The following is a 19,673-nucleotide window of genomic DNA, read 5'->3' as shown; positions in this document are numbered from 1 at the left end:
GGGCCACTCTGAAAGGGTTACCCCTGTCTCATGGGTATCAGTCACTCTCATAACAGGCCACAGTGCCGGGAAGTCTCTCCCTATTATGAGTTCATAATGTAGATTTGTGGCGACAGCCACCCCGTGGGTCCATCTACCGGCCACCGTGGTTAGAGACACCAGCGCGGTGGGGTAGTCTTTTAAGTCTCCGTGGATGCACATCACCCCGACTTTCCGGCCAGTATACTCAGTGGACCGCACCAGGGTAGCCCTTACTAGGGTCACCAGACTCCCTGAGTCCAGCAGAGCCTCCGCCGGATTGTCTCCCAATTCCACCTGGCACAAGTGATCTAGAGACTCTGGGGTACCTGTTGCACACAGCTTCCTTGTATATAGCACCTGACAATAGCCATAGTTAGTGTCCATGGGCTCAACCCGATGGCGACAGTCAGCCCTTACATGGCCAGGCTCCTGACACCGCCAGCAGACTATCGGAGCCAAGTCCGCCGTGGGTACATCCGGGCATTGGCTCAAATATCCAGGCCTGGGTCGAGATTTCAGGGGTTTGCCGACCCCCCTCCCGACACAACCCTCCTTTAGTTTCCTGGTAGATTCATAGCATTCCACCAGGTCCACCATCTCAAGGGCATTGCCAGGAGACACCTGACCGAACCAGTGCTGGAGAGGGTATGGCAAAGCCCTCCAGAAAATATCGGCTAATAATCTATCCAGCATAGCCGGGGGACTCGGCGCATCAGGCTGTAGCCACTTTTGCAAGAGGTGGAGTAAGTCATAATACTGGGTCCTCGCAGGCTCAGCCGGCTTAAACCCCCACTGATGTACCCGCGGGGCCCGGACCAACACATTCACCCCCAGTCTTGCCAGAATCTCACCCTTTACTTTTTGGTAGTCGGCCGCTTGATCATCCGGCAAGTCGAAATACACCCGCTGGGAATCGGATGCCAGGAATGGAGCGACGACCTCAGCCCACTGGTCACGGGGTAGCTTTTCCCTGATGGCCACTTTCTCGTACATCGCCAGGTAGGTTTCGATGTCGTCTATGGGGGTCATCTTAGGAATCTCAGCACAGACCGCTTTCCGGGCATAGTGGACGCTTGGGGTTGCTCCTGCTGTCTGCAAAGCCATCACATGTTGTAGCAGCAACTGGTTGGTCTCCTGCTGCCGCTTATTAGCCTCGCGTTGCTGCAGGTTTGTATCTCGTTGCTGCAGATTAGCCTCCATGAGGGCCTTCACAACAGCCTATATTGGGGCACTGGTTGTAATACAGCTGGTTTAATGTACGACATACAACCGTGCCTGAAAAATGCAGAAACCAAAAATATCGGCGTTCGCGACAGTCTCACTGCCACGATGCGCGCATCCTCCACCAATTGTGGGGACTCGCTCTGGTAGACAGGATTAGCGGACGCAGTATAGAGGCAACAACAAGTTCTTTGGCCAAACAGTGTTTTATTCACACTGTTCATGCAAGTGACAAGACAAGCAGTCATATTCAAACAAAAAGTCACTTTGCGGTGTTGGTGGTAATTCACGCCATGCGGCAATTCTGCCTCAAAGAGTCCTTGCTGATAGCAGCACCAACCTGTTTTCACGCCAAACAGGTAGCAAGCTTTCATCCAGACACAAGGTTCCCAGATCCCAACACAGAGACATGGCTTCTGAGCCCAGCTGTCTATTTAAGGACAGCCAGGTGCTGCCAAAACCCGGATCCGGACTATGTATATATAGTGTGTGTGTGTGTTCCCCTGGCTATATGGAAACCCCTAACTGTGGTCCTAATGCAGAGACCACTGTCAGTGTACTTCATCCTCTGACCCGCTTTCCTGTATTCCAACTATGTTTGTGTATCCGTTTGAACTTGAAAAGGGAAGTGAAGAGATACACTAAATGTGCAAAGAAATTACAGGACTCTTATAAAATGCAGCTGAGCTCTGACTGTATTGAAAAGCTTATCAGAGACGAACAACACTCCTTGCTCCCTGAACTATAGTTCGTAAAGAGGTTCAATCTTCTATTGACATTTTGTGTCCATCGCTGCTCTGCCTACGCATACCAAATATCTAGCCTGGACATGGGCTTTGACTTAGATGCAGAGACGGAAGCAGAAAACCATTTTGTCAGAAGACAAAACAGAGGAAGCCTACCTTCCATTTCAACAGATTATGACAAAAAATGGACTCCCTTTTTTCAGTGGTCAGACAGCCTATAAACAGAAGTATTGCACCCTCGTTCTGGCTATGATGAGATGTTTAGGGATCTGAAAGTCAATAAAAATAGACTTTTTCCCAGTTAATTAAATTTAAAAGAGCTTATTCTTGAAAAATGGAAAGATGCAGAGAATGCAAAAACCACATGTCTTTTAATCCAGAGTATACGATATTGTGGTATAAAGTACCCAAGATTAATGTTCCAGTGGCCAAGGTGGTTTAGAAAACATCTTTACCATTTGAGGACTCCTGCCAACTCTGAGTTCCCATGGATAGGAAGATGAATGGCCTCTTGAAGAAAACATGGGAGTCCTCAAGCAGAATCTCTTCTTCGGGGCTACTATCTCAGGATCCTATCCAACAACAAGAAAACAGTGTCATTTCTGAAACATCAAGGAGGTACAAGGTTTCCCCTCCATTCTCCTTATCAATTGTCCATCTGAAGGGTTCAGAGAACCATACTGCAGACTTACTCAGCAGATAGATGCAGTGGAATGTTCCGTGAACAAGGAAATTCCTCTCATTGGACTGATTTGTTACAGTGAAGAACATCCAGTTGGCTTCTTTCTTCTTGCTAAAGCCGTGGGACACACAAATAGCAGTGGATACCCTATCCCAGTGCTGGGACATGAATCTGGCTTATAACTTACCTCCATTTCCCCACATTCTCTCAGTTCTCAGGAAACCATAATCCACAAAACTCATTTGATTACCCCATTCTCGCCCAAGCTCAGCTGGTTCCTGGTAATGAAGTCTCTTGTTTCCAAGGACCCAGTGTTTCTTCCTTCAAGGGAGGCTCTTCTTCATGGTCCTCCAATACCCAGAGATACACAATCTAAAGAGGACTACCTGGATTGTTAATGGGAAATTGTGAGGAACCAAGGTCTATAGGATTTGTTGCTATCTACCTTACAGCAAAGCCATAGGAAGGTCACTTTTGCCATCTACAGGAAATTCTGAAAGAAACGTTGCTCCCGTTATTAAATGGGTCATCCAGACCCATATTCTCCAATTATTTTAGACTTCTTATAAAGAGGGTTTGATAATGTTTTGAGACCCATTACCTTAAAAGTCCAAATATCTGCCTTGTTATTTTCATGATTTTTCACATAGCTGACCATAAATAGCTCAAGACGTTCACTAAGACAGAGTCCAGGATTAGATGAACTGGAGACAGTTGGTCCTCATTGGAATCTAAATGTAGCTCTCAGTGGTCTGCTATAATCTTGTCTATTAAAACTGCCTCCTTAGTTGCCATCACTTCAGCTCACAGAATAAGGGAGTTGCAGGCCCTTTCTAAGAGAACCTCAGTATCCTGGAGTCTAAAATCATCCCCAAATTAGACCCAGCCTTCTTGCCCAAAGTTGCTTCTGCCTTCCATTATTGTCAGGAAATAAACTACCTTTTTGTGCTTCTCCCAGGAAGCAACAAGAGCAGCTATTTCACACTCTAAATGTTAGAAGGGCTGTGACTAAGTACGTATCTGGAGATATCAAAGCCTTGGAGACAGTTGTTCAGCCTCTTCATTTAGTTTGCAAGAAGAAGCAAAGGGAAGAAAATCTCAAGGAATACCCTGACAAGATTTCTGAAGTCAGCAATTTGTCAAGCTTATGTTTCTTAAGAACACTCTTGTCCATTAAAACATAAAGCCCATTCCACAATGGGCATTACAGCATTCTGGGCAGAAGCTGCCGAGACTTCTGTTGCCCAGATATGTAGAGTTGCTATGGTACATGGTCTAGTTTTCACACTTTCTGCAGACATTACAGACTGGACATTTTGTCTAATTAAGGCATAGCCTTTGGATGTAAAGTCCTTGAATTTTCTCTGTTTTGTGTCATTTGGGGAACTGAGGGGCTCCTTATCTCTGCTTCCTGACATTATAAACACTCATTATAGCTCAGTTCTTACAGTATCTGACAGAAGTGAGTACACCCCTCACATTTTTGTAAATATTCTATTATATCTTTTCATGGGACAAAACTGAAGATATGACACTTTTATACAATGTAAAGTAGTCAGTGTACAGCTTGTATAACAGTGTAAATTTGGTCAGCCTTCAAAATAACAACACACAGCCATTAATGTCTAAACTGCTGGCAACAAAAGTGAGTACACGCCTATGTAAAAATGGCCAAATTGTGCCCAATTAGCCATTTTCCCTCCCCGGTATCACGTGACTCGTTATTGTTACCAGGTCTCAGCTGTGAATGGGGAGCAGGTGTGTTAAATTTGGTGTTATCACTCTGACACTCTCTGATACTGGTCACTGGAAGTTCAACATGGCAGCTCATGGCAAAAAACTCTCTGAGGATCTGAAAAAAATTTATGGTTGCTCTACATAAAGATGGCCTAATAAGATTGTAAACACCCTGAAACTGAGCTGCAGCACTGTGACCAAAACTATACAGCCGTTTACCAAGACAGGTTCCACTCAGAACAGGCCTCGCCATGGATGACCAAAGAAGTTGCACATGCTCAGCGTCATATCTAGAGGCCATTTTTTCAAAATAGACGTGCGAGTGCTGCCAGTGTTGCTACAGAGGTTAATGGATTGGGGGGGGTCTGCTTGTCAACGCTCAGTGCATTAAATTGTTCTGTATGGCCTCTTCTAAGGATGATGCACAAGAAAGCCGCAATCAGTTTGCAGAAGACAAGTAGACTAAGGACATGGATTACTGGAAACATGTCCTGTGGTCTGATGAGACCAAGATAAAACTGATTTGGTTCAGATGGTGTCAAGCATGTGTGGCGGCAAGCAGGTGAGTAGTACAAAGACAAGTGTGTCTTGCCTACAATCAAACATGGTGGTGGGAGTATCATGTTTTGTGGCTGCTTGAATACTGCCGGCTGTGGGGAGCTACAGTTCATTGAAGGAACCATGAATGGCAACATGTGCTGTGACATACTGAAGCAGAGCATGATCCCCTCCCTTCGGAAACTGGGCCTCAGGGCAGTATTCCAACATAACGACCCCAAACACATCTCCAAGACGACCACTGCCCTGCTAAAGAGGGTAAGGGTGCTGGACTGGCCAAGCGTGTCTCCAGACCTAAACCCTATTGAGCATCTGTGGGGCATCCTCAAATGGAAGGTTCAAACAAAACAATAGCTGATCTTAGGGAGACCAGCTACAGAAAACACTGTGGAGCCTCATTTAAGAGTCTCAACACAGCAATCCAAAGTGCAAAGCTCCCTGGGAAACAGTTATATGCAAAATAACTGTGGAGCCCCAGTTATGGGTCTTCAACACAGTGAAAGCCAGATGTCCCTCAAAGGAAGGAAAACCAAGCAAAGGGGTATCCCCATTACACCAAATGCACCATATTAAGTGGCCCCCATGTCAATATCCCGCTCTTTCACAAGCTTTAAGGATGTGACGGGGAAGACCTAAGCCAGTTATCCATCCACAGACAGTTGTTTCGGGGTGTTGCCGCTCATCAATGTGGAGTAGGATTCTGGCTAACCGGGAGCAATGCCTTGGAGACTATTCAAACAAAACAATAGCTGATCTTAGGGAGACCAGCTACAGAAAACACTGTGGAGCCTCATTTAAGAGTCTCAACACAGCAATCCAAAGTGCAAAGCTCCTTGGGAAAAAGTAATATGCAAAATAACTGTGGAGCCCCAGTTATGGGTCTTCAACACAGTGAAAGCCAGATATCCCTCAAAGGAAGGAAAACCAAGAAAAGGGGTGTCCCCATTACAGAGATCACCAAATCCACCATATTACTGTTTCCCAGGGAGCTTTGCCCTTTGGATTGCTGTGTTGAGACTCTTAAATGAGGCTCCACAGTGTTTTCTGTAGCTGGTCTCCCTAAGATCAGCTATTGTTTTGTTTGAATAGTCTCCAAGGCATTGCTCCCGGTCAGCCAGAATCCTACTCCACACTGATGAGGGGCAACACCCTGAAACAGCTGTCAAATGGAAGGTGGAGGAGCGCAAGGTCTCTAACATCCACCAGCTCTATGATGTCATCATGGAGGAGTGAAAGAGGATTCCAGTAGCAACCTGTGAACTCCATGCCTAAGAAAGTTAAGGCAGTGATGGAAAATAATGGTGGCCACACAAAATATTGACACTAGGCACAATTTGGCCATTTTCACTTAGGGGTGTACTCACTTTTGTTGTTATTTTGAGGGCAGACCAAATTTACACGGTTATACAAGCTGTACACTGACTACTGTACATTCTATCAAAGTGTCATATCTTCAGTGTTGTCCCATGAAAAGATATAATACATTTTTTCAAAAATGAGGGGTGTACTTACGTTTGTGAGATACTGTATCTTACTGATAAGAATGTGGCTTAAATAAAGTGTTTATGACCTCTAGTTTAGAGATAAAGTTTATTAGATGACCGGCACAAAGTGAAAGTACCAGTCACACAAAAAAATTGTTACCCTTTGTGACAGAACGGCTCAATATTTTTAATAAAGGCTATTTGAAAATATGATTTTTAGCCAAAAATGACTAAAATCCAATCATAAACAAAAATTGCCTCCGAAGGTGTACATAGCCTTTAAGTACTTTGTAATGACAGGGTCTGTTCCACAGGCTTGGTGTTTAGCAAATGTGGTGCCAATATTCCAAAAGGGGTCAAAAACAGAGCCCGGAAAGTATAGACCAGTAAGTCTAACTTCTGTGTTGGTTACCTGTTTGAAGGCTTTCTAAGAGATGCTATCCTGGAGTAGCTCAATGAAAAAAGGGTATAGCGACATACTAGTACTGGTTTAGTGCTGGATCAATGCTGTCAAACTAATGTAATCAGTTTCTATGAGGTGGTAAGTTCTAGACTGGACCAGGGTAAGTTGTGATGTGATATATCTTGACTTCTCCAAATCATTTGATATTATGCCACTGGAAGAAAATGTGTGCAAGTGGGTACGTAACGGACCCAGTGAGTGGTTATTAACAGTACATACTTTGATTGGGTCACTGTCACTACTAGTAGGGTACCTCAGGGGTCAGTTTTGGGTCCTATTCTCTTCAATATAGTTATTAATGATCTTGTAGAGGAGCTGCACAGAAAAATATTTTTTTTTGCAGATGATACTAAACTGTGTAAAGTAATAAGGGTACTTTCACACTAGCGTTGTTGGATTCCGGCGGGCAGTTCCGTTGCCAGAAATGCCTGCCGGATCCGTCAAACCGCATACAAACCACCAAAGACCCCTACCCTTGGTTCTTGGATCCAACTGATAAACGCTGACCTGCAGATGTACAAACTCACTTTTGCAGCAAAGGGGAATCCTGACAGATTCGATCAGATTTGGGCACTTTGGTTATGTACGTAGGGTACTATTTGAGCTTAGGTGCCAGGTTCTGGGACTCCAGGTTGTATGAGTGTGTGAATGGTTGTTAGGTCCTGTACTCGTAAATATACCATGACGTATTACGGGACTGCTCATTTGTCTAGCAACATTTTGTCATTGACTTATTCTGAGGTACTTCTTGGATGAGTACGGGTCTTCAGACTTGTTGTCTGGCTGTCTTCGTTTCTGTATTCCTTTGGGATTTGGAGACGTTTTGTAAAGTAAAAATGCTTTCTATAAATAAACACTATTAAAAAAATAAATAATCAAGCCCCAAGGCACTGGTTCAGACTATTTTAACTACAAAAAATATTTCTCAATCATATTAATGGGCATCGCTGATGCCCAATACAGTTTTGTGGCAATCGATGTTGGGGCTTACGGCCGAACCAATGATTCCATGGTCTTTAAAAATTCTTCGATGGGGCGAAGGCTATACAGTAGACAATTTGATTTACCACCACCTCAAAAACTACTAGGTACAGATGCTCCCCCCATGCTCTTTGTGTTAGTTGCTGATGAGGCGTTTCAGATATGTGGCAATCTAATTAAACCGTATTCCAGCCGCTGATTAAACCAGAGCAAATGCGTATTTAACTACCGCCTGACCAGGGCGTGAAGAATGGTTGAATGCACATTCGGCATTCTAGTGGCCAAATGGCGGATTTTCATTGTAGCAGTTTCAAGGATAAGAGACTCCTTTACTGAATATTTCTGCGCCGATGCAGGAAGAGTGGACTGGCAGGACCAAATGATTTAAATGATTTGTGTTTTTTTGGGGGGGTTTTCAGGAAAAAAATAATTGCTCTTACCGGTAATTGTTTTTCTTGAAACCCATGCTACCAGGACATCCCATCCAGGACAGGAAACCTGACGAGATAAAAGGGTTCGCACCCCCACCACACCTCAGTGATTATAATAAACCGAACTCCGGAGGCGTGACGACACCAAGAAAAGAAGAAAAGCACAAAAAGAGAAAACAAATTTAGCAACTTCCCAACTTCCGTAGGGCACTGTAACTGATATATATATTAGGTGCATATATATATATATATATATATATATATATATATATCATATTCTTAAAAAATATATATATTTTGTTGAAAAAGGGAGGGAAAATAGGGGTGACGTCATGGGTTTCAAGAAAAACAATTACCGGTAAGAGCAATTATTGTTTTCCCCTCACCCATGATGGCACCCATGCGAGAATAAAATATAAGTAAAAAAGTAAGGGGGGACTACGGACTGAAGGCCACATCTGAGTTGCGATGTAACCTATAATGTTTGAAAAAAGTGTGGGGAGAACTCCAAGTAGCCGCTCTACAGATCTAGGCCAATGAAGACTCAGCCCTTTCTGCCCAGGAGGTAGCTACTGCCCTGGTAGAATGAGCCCCAAACCTCGTTGGAGGGGGAAGGTCAAGAGAAAAATAGGCCATCGAAATAGCATTCTTAACCCATCTAGCTATCACACTAGAGGAGACTTTATGGCCCCTACACTTTCCCTGGAACTGAATAGGGAGGTTTTCATCTCTCCTCCAAGGAGAAGTGGAATCAGTAGAAACCTTCTGACATCCAAGTAATGAAATCTCTCCTCTAACGCATTGGCTGGGTTAGGGCAAAAGTACGGAAGAATCACATCCTGATTTATGTGGAAATCTGAAACCACCTTTGGCTGAAAAGAAGGGATAGGCCTGATGATAACCTTGTCTTCTAGGATGGTAGTATAGGGAGGGAATGCAGAAAAAGCTTGTATTGCAGATACCCTTCTGGCCGAGGTTATAGCAAGAAGGAAGGCCAATTTACAAGAGAGAATCTTAATTGAAATGTAACTTAATGGTTCAAACTGTTTCTGGGATAGAGCCGTAAGAACTGTATTTAGATCCCAGGGAGGGGACAAGGATCTAAGGGAAGACTGAGACCTAGAAGCAGCAGATAAAAATCTGATCCAAGGATGCTCCGTTAACCAGTAATCAAAAAAGTAACTTAGGGCAGCTGCCTGAACCTTCAAAGTTGAGGCTTTAAGATGTCTGTCAAGCCCTGCTTGTACAAATTCTAGCATTTTTGGAATTTCTGGAGACTTAAGAGGATCTGGACTACAACCTAAGAAGGTAGAAAACACATTCCAAATTTTTATGTATTTCTTAGAGGTCACCTCCTTTCTACTTTTTAGCATTGTGGAGACCACTTTAACTGACAAATCCCTTCCTAACCAGATTTCCCTTTCAACCTCAATGCTGACAAGTGAAGGACTTCTGGATTGGGGTGGAAAAGAAGATCTCCCCTCAATGGCAGAGTCCAGGGAGGTTGAATTGTCAGTTTCAGAAAACTCGAGTACCAGGACCTCTTGGACCAATTTGGGGCTATTAAGATGACCGAGGCTCCTTCTCTCTCTATTTTGTTCAACAATTGAGGGATTAGGCAAAAGGGAGGAAAGGCGTACCCCAACTCTAGACTCCAGTCCTGTGCTAACCCATCCACTGCTGATGGGCTGCCTAAGTGATTTAGGGAGAAAAATCTTTCTACCTTACTGTTGGCTCAGGAGGCAAACAGGTCTACCATAGGCAGACCATATTTCTGGACTATCTGAGAAAATATTTCTTTGTTAAGGCACCAGTCTCCCAGTTTTACGGAAACTCAACTGAGGAAGTCCGCTACAGTATTTTCCTTTCCCTTCAAGTGAATTGATGAAAGGAAGAGCATCCTTGTCTCTACTAAATAAAATAAAAAGGACGGAGGAGGCTCTTGTCCCCCCCCCTTGACAGTTTATATAGGACACCACTGTTGTATTGTCCGAATAAAAAAGTCATCCTCTTGTTTCTTACTTCCAGAAGTGCTACCATCAGAGACATTTGTACCGTTTTTAACTCTTTGAAATTGAATGATTCCTTTCTTGTATTCAGGTCCCACCTCCCCTGCTCTGGGAGTGGGCACCCCATCCCCAAGGACTGGCATTGGTGGTCGCAATGGTCTGATCTAGAAATGTCCATGGGACACCTGCTGAAAGGTGCTCTGGCATCATCCACCACATTAGGGAGCGCCTTGCTTTTGAGGATAGATGAAACTTCTGATCTAAAGAATACGGGGAACCGTCCCACCACCTCAGGATATCTGCTTGAAGATTTCTGGAGTGGATCTGCGCATATGGAAATGCCGGGATTGCAGACGACATTTGTTCCAGTACCGCCATCGCTTCTCTTAAAGTACACCGGTAAGACAGGAAGATTGACCATATCAATTCTATAATTGCCTCCTTTCTTTGTGATGGAAGAAAACTCCTTTGTAGACTAGAATTGTCATGGCGGACGGGATCTCAGATACACAGATAAACCAACAAACAAGTTTCAAGGCGAGAAGCTGGGGAAAGGTCACCTACTAGCAAATCCCTGAATTCTCTCCCCACACTGCTAAGCCCACATTCAGACCTTGAAGGTTGGAATAATGTGTCCTCGTGCCTGGGCTGAAAATACCCTAGAATCCCTGAGATGGTGAAAGGGGAATAGGGGCAGCCTGCTCCCTCAGAACCTGGAGGGGACAGACGACACACAAACAGCCTAGACGGCAAACAAAAAAAACAGAAACCAAACTTATCTTATCTGAGCTGGAACAGACAATCCTTCCTTCCTTGCTTCCAAGGCCAGACTGATTTCTATAACCCGCACAGAACACTGGGAATGAGTGAAGTTTAAACCAATGACCCCACCCAGTGCACCTGAAGGGAGGCGGATCTAGCACGACTCCAAAACAAAACAAAAAACTAAACACGTGCTGCTATTCTGGCCGACCTCCGCACATAGTCAGAGCAGGGCATGACAAGAATCTAACTGAATCCCCAAAAACACAACTCTGAGAAGGAATCAAATTTGACTTTTTCCAATTGATTAACCACCCCATGTCTTCTAAAGAGGAGCAGAGCAACTTGATATCTTTTTTACCCCTTCTCTTGACTGAGAAACAATCAGAAAATCGTCCAGATAGGGGATTAGCGAAATGCCTGACTGTCTTAGAAAAGCTGCCACCTCTGCTATCACCTTGGTGAAGACGCTCGATGCCTGTGACACACCGAAGGGAAGAGCTTTGTACTGGAGATGTAATAACTCCCCCGGAACCCATACCACTGTTCTTAAAAACTTTTGGGAGGAAGGATGAAATGGAACATGATAGTATGCGTCCTCTAGGTCCAGATTTGCCATCCAGCAACCCTGGAAGAGAAGATTCACCGTAGATTTTATGGTCTCCATTCAGAATTTTTTGTACTCTAGGGATTTGTTCAGTTTTTTTAGATTTAGAATAACCCTGAATGTACCATTCAGCTTTTTTTACCTGAAACAAAGGGGAATATCCCTTGCCTCTTTCTGCTATGGCAACTGGACAAACTAATCCCTTGTGTAAGAGGGAAAGAACTTCTGACTGTAAGGCCTCCCTTCTTTCCTGATTTTTGGGGCAAACTGTCTGGACGATAATTCTTTTGGACAAGAAAGGAACTCCAGCCAGAATCAGTTTTCTATTACGCTTAAAATCCATTTGTTTTGGGACACCGATTTCCAGGCTGGAAGGAAACCAGACAGTCTTCCTCCCACTTAACTTCTGGCGTCATTGAGATTTGTTGTCCTGGGTTTTGAACAGAAAACCCCCAGAATTCCTAGAGAATCTTTCTCTTTCACTTCTATTACTCTGCTTACTCCTCTGCCTTTTAAACATAGCCTGAGGTTTACGAAAAAAGGAATTCTTTTGGGGGACCAGAAACCTCTTTTTGTTGTCTGAAGCTCTATCTAATATGTCATCAAGAGAGGAACCGAACAGTCTAGAATCTTCACATGGGAGAGAGCAAAGTCTAGACTTTGAGCCCTGATCCCCTTTCCAAGGCCTAAGCCATACAGCCCGCCAACTGCATTTGACATAGCCGCACCTCTGGCAGAAAAACGAACTACATTCGTAGAGGCGTCTGCCAAAAAATCTGCCGCCTTGTGGAAGGTTGGTAGAGAGGAAAGTAAATCTTCTCTTGGTGTTTTGTCTCTGATATGAGATTCTAACTGCCCCAGCCATAACCTTAAAGACCTAGATACCCACGAGGCCACAATGGCCAGTCTGAGACTTGTCGAGGCACAGTCCCATGATCGTCTGAGATAAACATCCACCTTTTTGTCTAAGGAGTCTCCTAAACAGCCTAGGTCTTCGAAGGGAAGGTCTGATCTTTTGGCGATCTTGGCTACCGGAGCATCTACGGAAGGAACTTTGTCCCATACGTTAGATACCGATTCCTCAAACGGGTATTTACGCTTGACAGAATTTGGAATTAAAAAAATTCTGTCCGGATTTTTCCATTCCTTTTTAATTAATGCTTCAATGTTCTTGTGAATGGAAAAAACTCTATGGCGTTTTGGGCCACGCCCCTCAAAAGCCTAGTCAGCAATAGTTTTAGTCTCTTTAATGTCCTCCAATTGCATAGTAGTTTTTACGGCTTTTAATAAGGACTCTACATTTTCTGGAGGAAAAACGAGACTTTCCTGCTGTATCTTCATCAGAAGACATATAATCAGAGGACATATCCTGGCCTGATTCTAGGTCTCTCTGGCGATTTTTGCCGGCCTCGCTTGAAGGATTTTATACAAGATATAACTTCCAAACGAACTAAGGCTTTAAATGGATTTTTATAAGCTATGGGATTCTTCCATCACTAGCTTATCAATACACGATTGACATAGTGGTTTAACATATGTAGAATACAGAGGCACTTTACATCCTCCACATTCTCCATGTTTGGATTTGCCGGAAGCTTTCTTAGGTACTTTAGCAACCTACGAAAAAAGCATACAACACCCAGAAATAAATGGGGGGGTAGTAGATGGTCAGTCTCACCCAGGTGTAGCGTCAATCTTTCTCCCTCCTCAGGTCCAATACCGGGCTTCTGGGCCTTAAGGGTTCCACGGGGTCGGCGCGTCTGGTGTCACCTGGCTCCATGATACGCGGCAGCTGCAGATCCTGCACAGCACTGTGTGCGTCCACATCTGGCTGCCTTCTCCTGCTACCGGATTTATAAGGCGCCTCGGCTCCTTCCCATGACCCAAGAAAAAAAGGGGGGGGGGGGGGTGTCTAATCCACGGCAGCTGAACTTCCGGCTTCCGACCCGCCAAAGGAAATGACGTCTATGCGCCGGAAGCCACTCCGAGTCTGTGCATCCGCCGAGCGTCTTGGAGCCCTATTCCGCTATCTTGGAAATTGGACGACAGCGCAGCCACTGCCATGGACCGGGAGCCGCCTGTTCACGGCCACAGCGGCTCCACAAAGAGGCTTGGAAGGAGGCAGGATGAAGGGCAGACTTAGGCGACGGCTCCACCGGGAGACTTATGCCGCCAGGGATAGGTCCCTTTACGATGTAGTTACTACACCGTAGTAGACCCGGACCTTCCCCAGCCATCGAGGTGAGAACCATGATTTAAAGGGAACTCAGGTACCCCCTATCTGGAGGACAGGAAACCTGAACTGAGGTGTGGTGGGGTGTGAACCTTTTTATCTCGTCAGGTTTCCTGTCCTGGATGGGAGGTCCTGGTCGCATAGGTGCTGTCATGAGTGAGGGGAAAAATTAATCTAATTTGAATTTATTCTTGTTGCAGTTTGGTTGCATACTTATGTGGGTGGATACAGTAGTGTGTATTGATTTTCAAAACCTGTTTTGTAAAATTATTTTGTTTCTTAAACTTTTTTTTAAAACCATACATTGATCTCCCCACACTGGAGTAGCGACAAATACGTGTGTTGCTCTGCCAGCGCTGGGATATAATGTCAGGCCTCTTCTGCACTACTCCTTGACAACTTAATCTCCCCACGCTGGAGGAGAGACAAATACTTGTGTTGCTCCATCAGCACTGGGAGATTATGTCAGGCCTCTCTTCTACACACTGTTCCTTGTGAACATAATCTCCCCATGCTGAAGGAGCGACAAATACTTGTGTCGCTCCGCCAGCGCTGGGAGATTTTAATGGTTCCAAAATAACACATTTTGAATCATTTTTAAAAACAAATACATTTCCAATACAAATAACATTTATTAAGAATAAATAACATTTTTGAAAAAAAGATATTAAAAAAACATAACATTTTTAAAAACTTTTTTAAAGTTGCCTGTATCCAGGCCTGGGGGAAGTCGATGGGTGGGGGGTGGAGGGCATTACACTGTTTGGGACCCCTCTGTCCTGTTCTTCTGCCACTGTGGGCAAATAAGTGCGTGTTGGGGGGGAAGTGCAACAGAGGGAGTATTTAAGGTTGAGAATTGGGCAGGAGATGGACTTTCCCGAGCTAGAGTAGAGGGAGTGGTGAAAGAGGTTGGCGATAGTAATGAGGAGGAGAGGGAGAAAAGTGGTGAGAAAATAGCTCTGGGGTTTGGGACTGGGATGGGGTATGGGAAGTGGGATGAGAAGTGGAATGGGGCGGCTGGGAAGGGGGATGGGGAGGTTGGGATGGGGGATAGGTGTGGGATGGGGATAGGTGTGGGATGGGGATAGGGCTGGGGCGGTGTTGCACTTGCTACAAGACGCAGTCCACTTGTCTTCTGGCCTCAAACAGCTGGTTTGGCATGAACTGTTTCATCACAGGGAGTAACGATATCAAATAGTGATGCACCGGACTAATTTGCGACATCAACACCGCCCCCTCCTGAAGACTCCGCAAATTATCCTCCAAAGCGGCAACTCTATTTGTGAATCCCATCATGGATTCGTAAACGAGCCTTGTGAGATCCTCATAGTCTGCCTGACGACTCCTACCTGTCATCTGGCGACGAACGAGGACCTCAAAAAGTGGGACTAATGTGGCCATCGTTGCTTCACCAGAGGGCACAGGTAGGGGAACATTGAGGTCCTGACCAGTTGCTTGAGCTGGACGAGATGGACCCGGGGTGGGCGGCTCATCAGGGACCGCCTCCTGGGGAACTTCGGGCGCCCAAACACTGCTTGCTGTTCTGTAAAGCAAAGAAAAAAAAATTATATATTGCCAATTGTATTTTGCATAGGGACTGCAGGTAGTATAAGTACTAGTGGATGCTAGGAGTAGTAGTACCTAGTTAATACTACTACTAGCATAACCTATGTACTTATAACATACAGCTCCTATGTATAAGTACATAGGAGCTGCTTATAGTTATTTTTTCTATAGTTGCACTACACAAAAAAAACAAAAAAAAATTTATACTCACCTTACAATGGCATGCTTCCTTGTCCCTTGCAGGCTGGAGCAAAGAGACAAACAGGAAGCTGCGCAATCAGCTCCTCCTATATCCCGGCGCAGACCGGAAAACCGGATCCATCAATGCGGCTATTTCCGGAACATTTGGTACCGGATCAGGCATTAATACATTTCAATGGAAGTGTTCCGGAATTTTGGCCGGAGAAAAAAACCGCATCATGATGCAGTATTTTCTCCAGCCAAAAGACGTAAAGGGACGGAACGGAAGACATCCTGATGCATACTGAACGGATTGCTTTCCATTCAAAAAGCATTAGGTGAAGCTGATAAAGTTTTTTTCCTGGAATAGTGTGAAAGTACCCTAAGACAAAAAAGGACAGTATACCACTACAGATGGATCTGGACAGATTGGAGGCTTGGGCAGGGAAGTGGCAAAATCCTGGTTTGAATCCATCCACCACTTATTCATGCGTTCGTCTGCTAGGCCTTTATCAGGGTCGCAGGTTTTTAAACATAAACTAGGCACGACTGCAAAGTTACCTTATATTCTGCCAGACCCTCGAACAAGACAAATGCCAGACAGGGAAGTACAGACTACTTGTAAGAAAAAGCTCTTACCTCAGCGATTATTTTCGTCTGTTTGTCCCGGTGTGGCACGTCCAGGCGTCAGGGGTCTCAGTAGGAAGGACTTGGTCATGCCCCACGTATCAGGCACCAAGTTTCTGTTGGGGCAAAAACCCCAATGCCGGATGGGCAGTGGACTCCAAATTAGAAGTTATGAGCACAGTGCTGTGTATCAAGTGTTCCAACCTTATTGAAAGTAAGCAGAGATTACATACCGTTTTTCTGGATCATTTCCAAAGTGGGAGACATAATTAAGCATTTACATCATAACTCATTAAATCACAATCGGAAATAAGCATTTCTTGGCTATACGCCTGAAGCGTCTCCTTAATCTTAAATGTGGGTGTTCGTCACAGACTCATCACTGCTAATAATTGTACAAATTCCTCAAAGGGACAAAGTTGGAGGGGCTAGGAGCGACCTAAAAGTCACAGTAATCTTACACAGAAAAATTCACAGTTTATATCATAGATTCTACACACAAAGGTTTAAGGCTTATAACATAAAATGGCTGTACAATGCACAACATGGAGTCTCAACCCTCACACAGGCAGTCTTGCAGAGACTATATTATCAGTTTTCCGTTTATGCAAAACATCTAATCATGCTCTGTTATGTTACCAAAAGCCCTAATTTAAAATGATTTGCATCTGACGCAGATCAATAATGTACATTTTTATCTCAAATTGCCACGGTTATAGCCTACATGGTATTTGCAGATTAAAAATGTAAAATACATTTGTTTGACCTGTAAAAACTGCACAGCCAAAACCACATCGGAAAACAGTAGAAATTTGCTGTTAAACTAATGGTTTTCACATGCTGTTGTCAACCACAACATGCTCTAATAGTTTTTACACCTATTTCTCCCATTGGAATGGCAGCAAAATTAGGACTAGAGGAGGGCAGTTGCAGAAACACCAAGGAGGTCATTTATCAAACTGCTGTACAGTAGAACTGGCTTAGTCCTTACCCCTCCTCTTGCTTGCTCTTCTCAGGGCCAGCGCTGCTGTGTCCTGGCTGCCTGCCAGTACACACTCTGACCTGACGCTGCAGGAGGTCCGGTGACTGCAGCACCGGCCCTGAAAAGAGAAGACAGCCAAGACAGGGAGAGTGGCGACAGGAGAGGTAAGTTAATTTATTATTTTACAGTCTGATCTGAGGTCTGATATGGAGGTCTAATGGGGGGTATGGAGAGATCTTATGGGGGTCTGAAGAGGTCTATGGGGGTCTGGAGGTGATGGCCATCTTCATAATTGTGCAAGCTTCTGTATACCTTGTAAAGGTAGCCATTTTAGAGACCATTATATTTTGGCAAATTTTAAACCAAAAACCATCAGTAAGGCTACTTTCACATCTGCGTTTTGCTTTCCGGTTTTGAGATCTGGCAGAGCATCTCAAAACCAGAGGAAAACGCTTCAGTTTTGTCCCCATTCACTGTCAATGGGGAAAAAACTGAACAAACCGGAAAGGAGTGCACCAGAATGCATTTTGTTCCGGTTTGTTGCATTCCCATGCCAGACACAAAACCGCTGCAAGCAGTGTTTTTGTGTGCAGCATGGGAAACTGAACATGCTGAATCCAACACCAAAAACCATGTAAGTTAATGGTGCTGGTGTCAGACATGAAAAAAATGGATCCGGAGCTCATTGGCTTACAATTGTTTTAGTGCCTGATCAGTCATGTTCATTTTCGATATAATACAACCGGATCCGTTCTGAACAGATGCAGCCGGTTGTATTATACAAACGGATGCATTTTGCTGTGGTTTTGAGATCCTATGCCGGATCTCAAAATCAGACAGCAAAAACGCATATGTGAAAGCAGCCTGAAAGTCTAGAAGTACAATAAACACAAGCATACCAGTCAAGCTATGCCACTCATTTTAAATGCCTTATTGTTGACCTCTGGTTTTTTTCCTATAAAGATGGCTTACTGTCTGCCGGAGAAGTGGGGACATTTGATATAATCTTTATAAATATGTCTGGTCTAACAAACTGCAGAAAATGTTATGAGAAGTGCCTGCGTCTGTTGAAGAGCAGAGGAGTACTGGCCATAGATGGGGTAAGTTCCTGTCCAGTCTGCATAATTAGCATACGGCTAGTAGCTGATACAGTAATCCATGAAGAAATGTGTTATTTAACAGGTGCTGTGCAACGGAGCAGTCCTAAAAAAGAACTCCATGACAGACAAGGTACAAAGCATACAGCAGATGAATGAAGCCATTTTAAGGGATGCCCGTGTTTTCCTAAGTATACTACCTCTTGCTGATGGACTGATGCTCTGTTTTAAGCTTTAGCATCACTTACCATCCCCTCAAGAAGAAAATCAGTACATTGCTTCTGAAAATACTACAGTCCCAAGGCTCAAGGATACAGCTATATTATGCGACCATAAAATTCAAAGCATGTTGTAAATACAGTAGATTTTTCCATAGAGACGTGCCTCCAATTTCATGATGCAAGTTTTTCCCATAAAAATGCTGACAATACAAGGAACATTTCATAAAACAATGGGCATTTTGGGGAAACACTACTGTAATCTGCTTGCTAAATGTTTAAAGACACATTGACCACAAACAATAATACTCAGTATACTGTACATTTGACAAAGCTATAGTAACTTTCAGTAAATAAGAGGGAATATATCAAGTCTGTACACATGTGGACTTTTGCACATTTGTAACTTTTTGGAATTTTCTGCTGGTCACAAATAAAAAAGTGGATAAGGTTGAAAAAAACACAGGTCCATTAAGTTCAACCCTTTTCAGGCCAATTATACAACATTATTTGTTACATTAATTATAACCCTCAGTGCTCTTTGCTGTTAGATAAGCATCTACCCCCTTTAATCCGTTTACCCCAGAAAATTGTTGTACATTATAGCTGAAATCTGTTTAAACCCATAGCTGGCGATTTTGATTTGTGCCAAACAGCCAAAGATGAACCAAAATTTATCAAAACTTGTCTCTTAATAAATTCTGAATATCTTACTTCAAATTACTAAGACTGGAACACCAGTCTTTCCTCTATTATTCCCATTAAAAGTTTATGAACGAATCGTCAGCGGTATACAATAAAGGTCCATCTAGGTATTACCAGTTGGGACGGTGTATTTGCACAGTCTGATACTGGCAGCACTGACTGGATAGTGGCAACACCCTAAAGTTTTACCACAGCTAGCGTGCTGGAAGTTGCTGATCCCTGCTCTAGGACATATTCGAAAACATTTTGCCCAGTTGACAGACTTTGAGAGAGGGGTACATCATTGGACTGAGAGCAGGATGGTCATTTCAATGAATTCCCACCATCTTGGCACTTCTGACCTGTTAGGAGGTCTTGGAAGCA

The 19,673-nt window shown here is 44.1% G+C and overlaps 1 protein-coding gene across 3 annotated transcripts in view; it reads left to right on the top strand.

Moving 5' to 3' along the window:
* Positions 1–19,389, top strand: part of COMTD1 (catechol-O-methyltransferase domain containing 1) — a 172,211-nt gene extending 152,822 nt beyond the window's left edge. For 2 of the 3 annotated variants that reach the window (XM_040435745.1, XM_040435746.1), the window contains 2 exons: positions 18,254–18,390; positions 18,473–19,389. In XM_040435745.1, coding sequence (XP_040291679.1) covers positions 18,254–18,390; positions 18,473–18,625 — 290 coding nt within the window. In that variant the 3' untranslated portion in view covers positions 18,626–19,389. The remainder of the gene's footprint in view (positions 1–18,253; positions 18,391–18,472) is intronic. The other variant, XM_040435744.1, reaches the window with a different exon arrangement.
* Positions 19,390–19,673: the final 284 nt, after the last annotated feature.

Source organism: Bufo bufo, chromosome 6 (assembly GCF_905171765.1).
Source record: "Bufo bufo chromosome 6, aBufBuf1.1, whole genome shotgun sequence".
Classification (NCBI taxonomy): Eukaryota; Metazoa; Chordata; class Amphibia; order Anura; family Bufonidae; genus Bufo; species Bufo bufo.
This window is presented reverse-complemented; position numbering and strand designations above follow the sequence as displayed.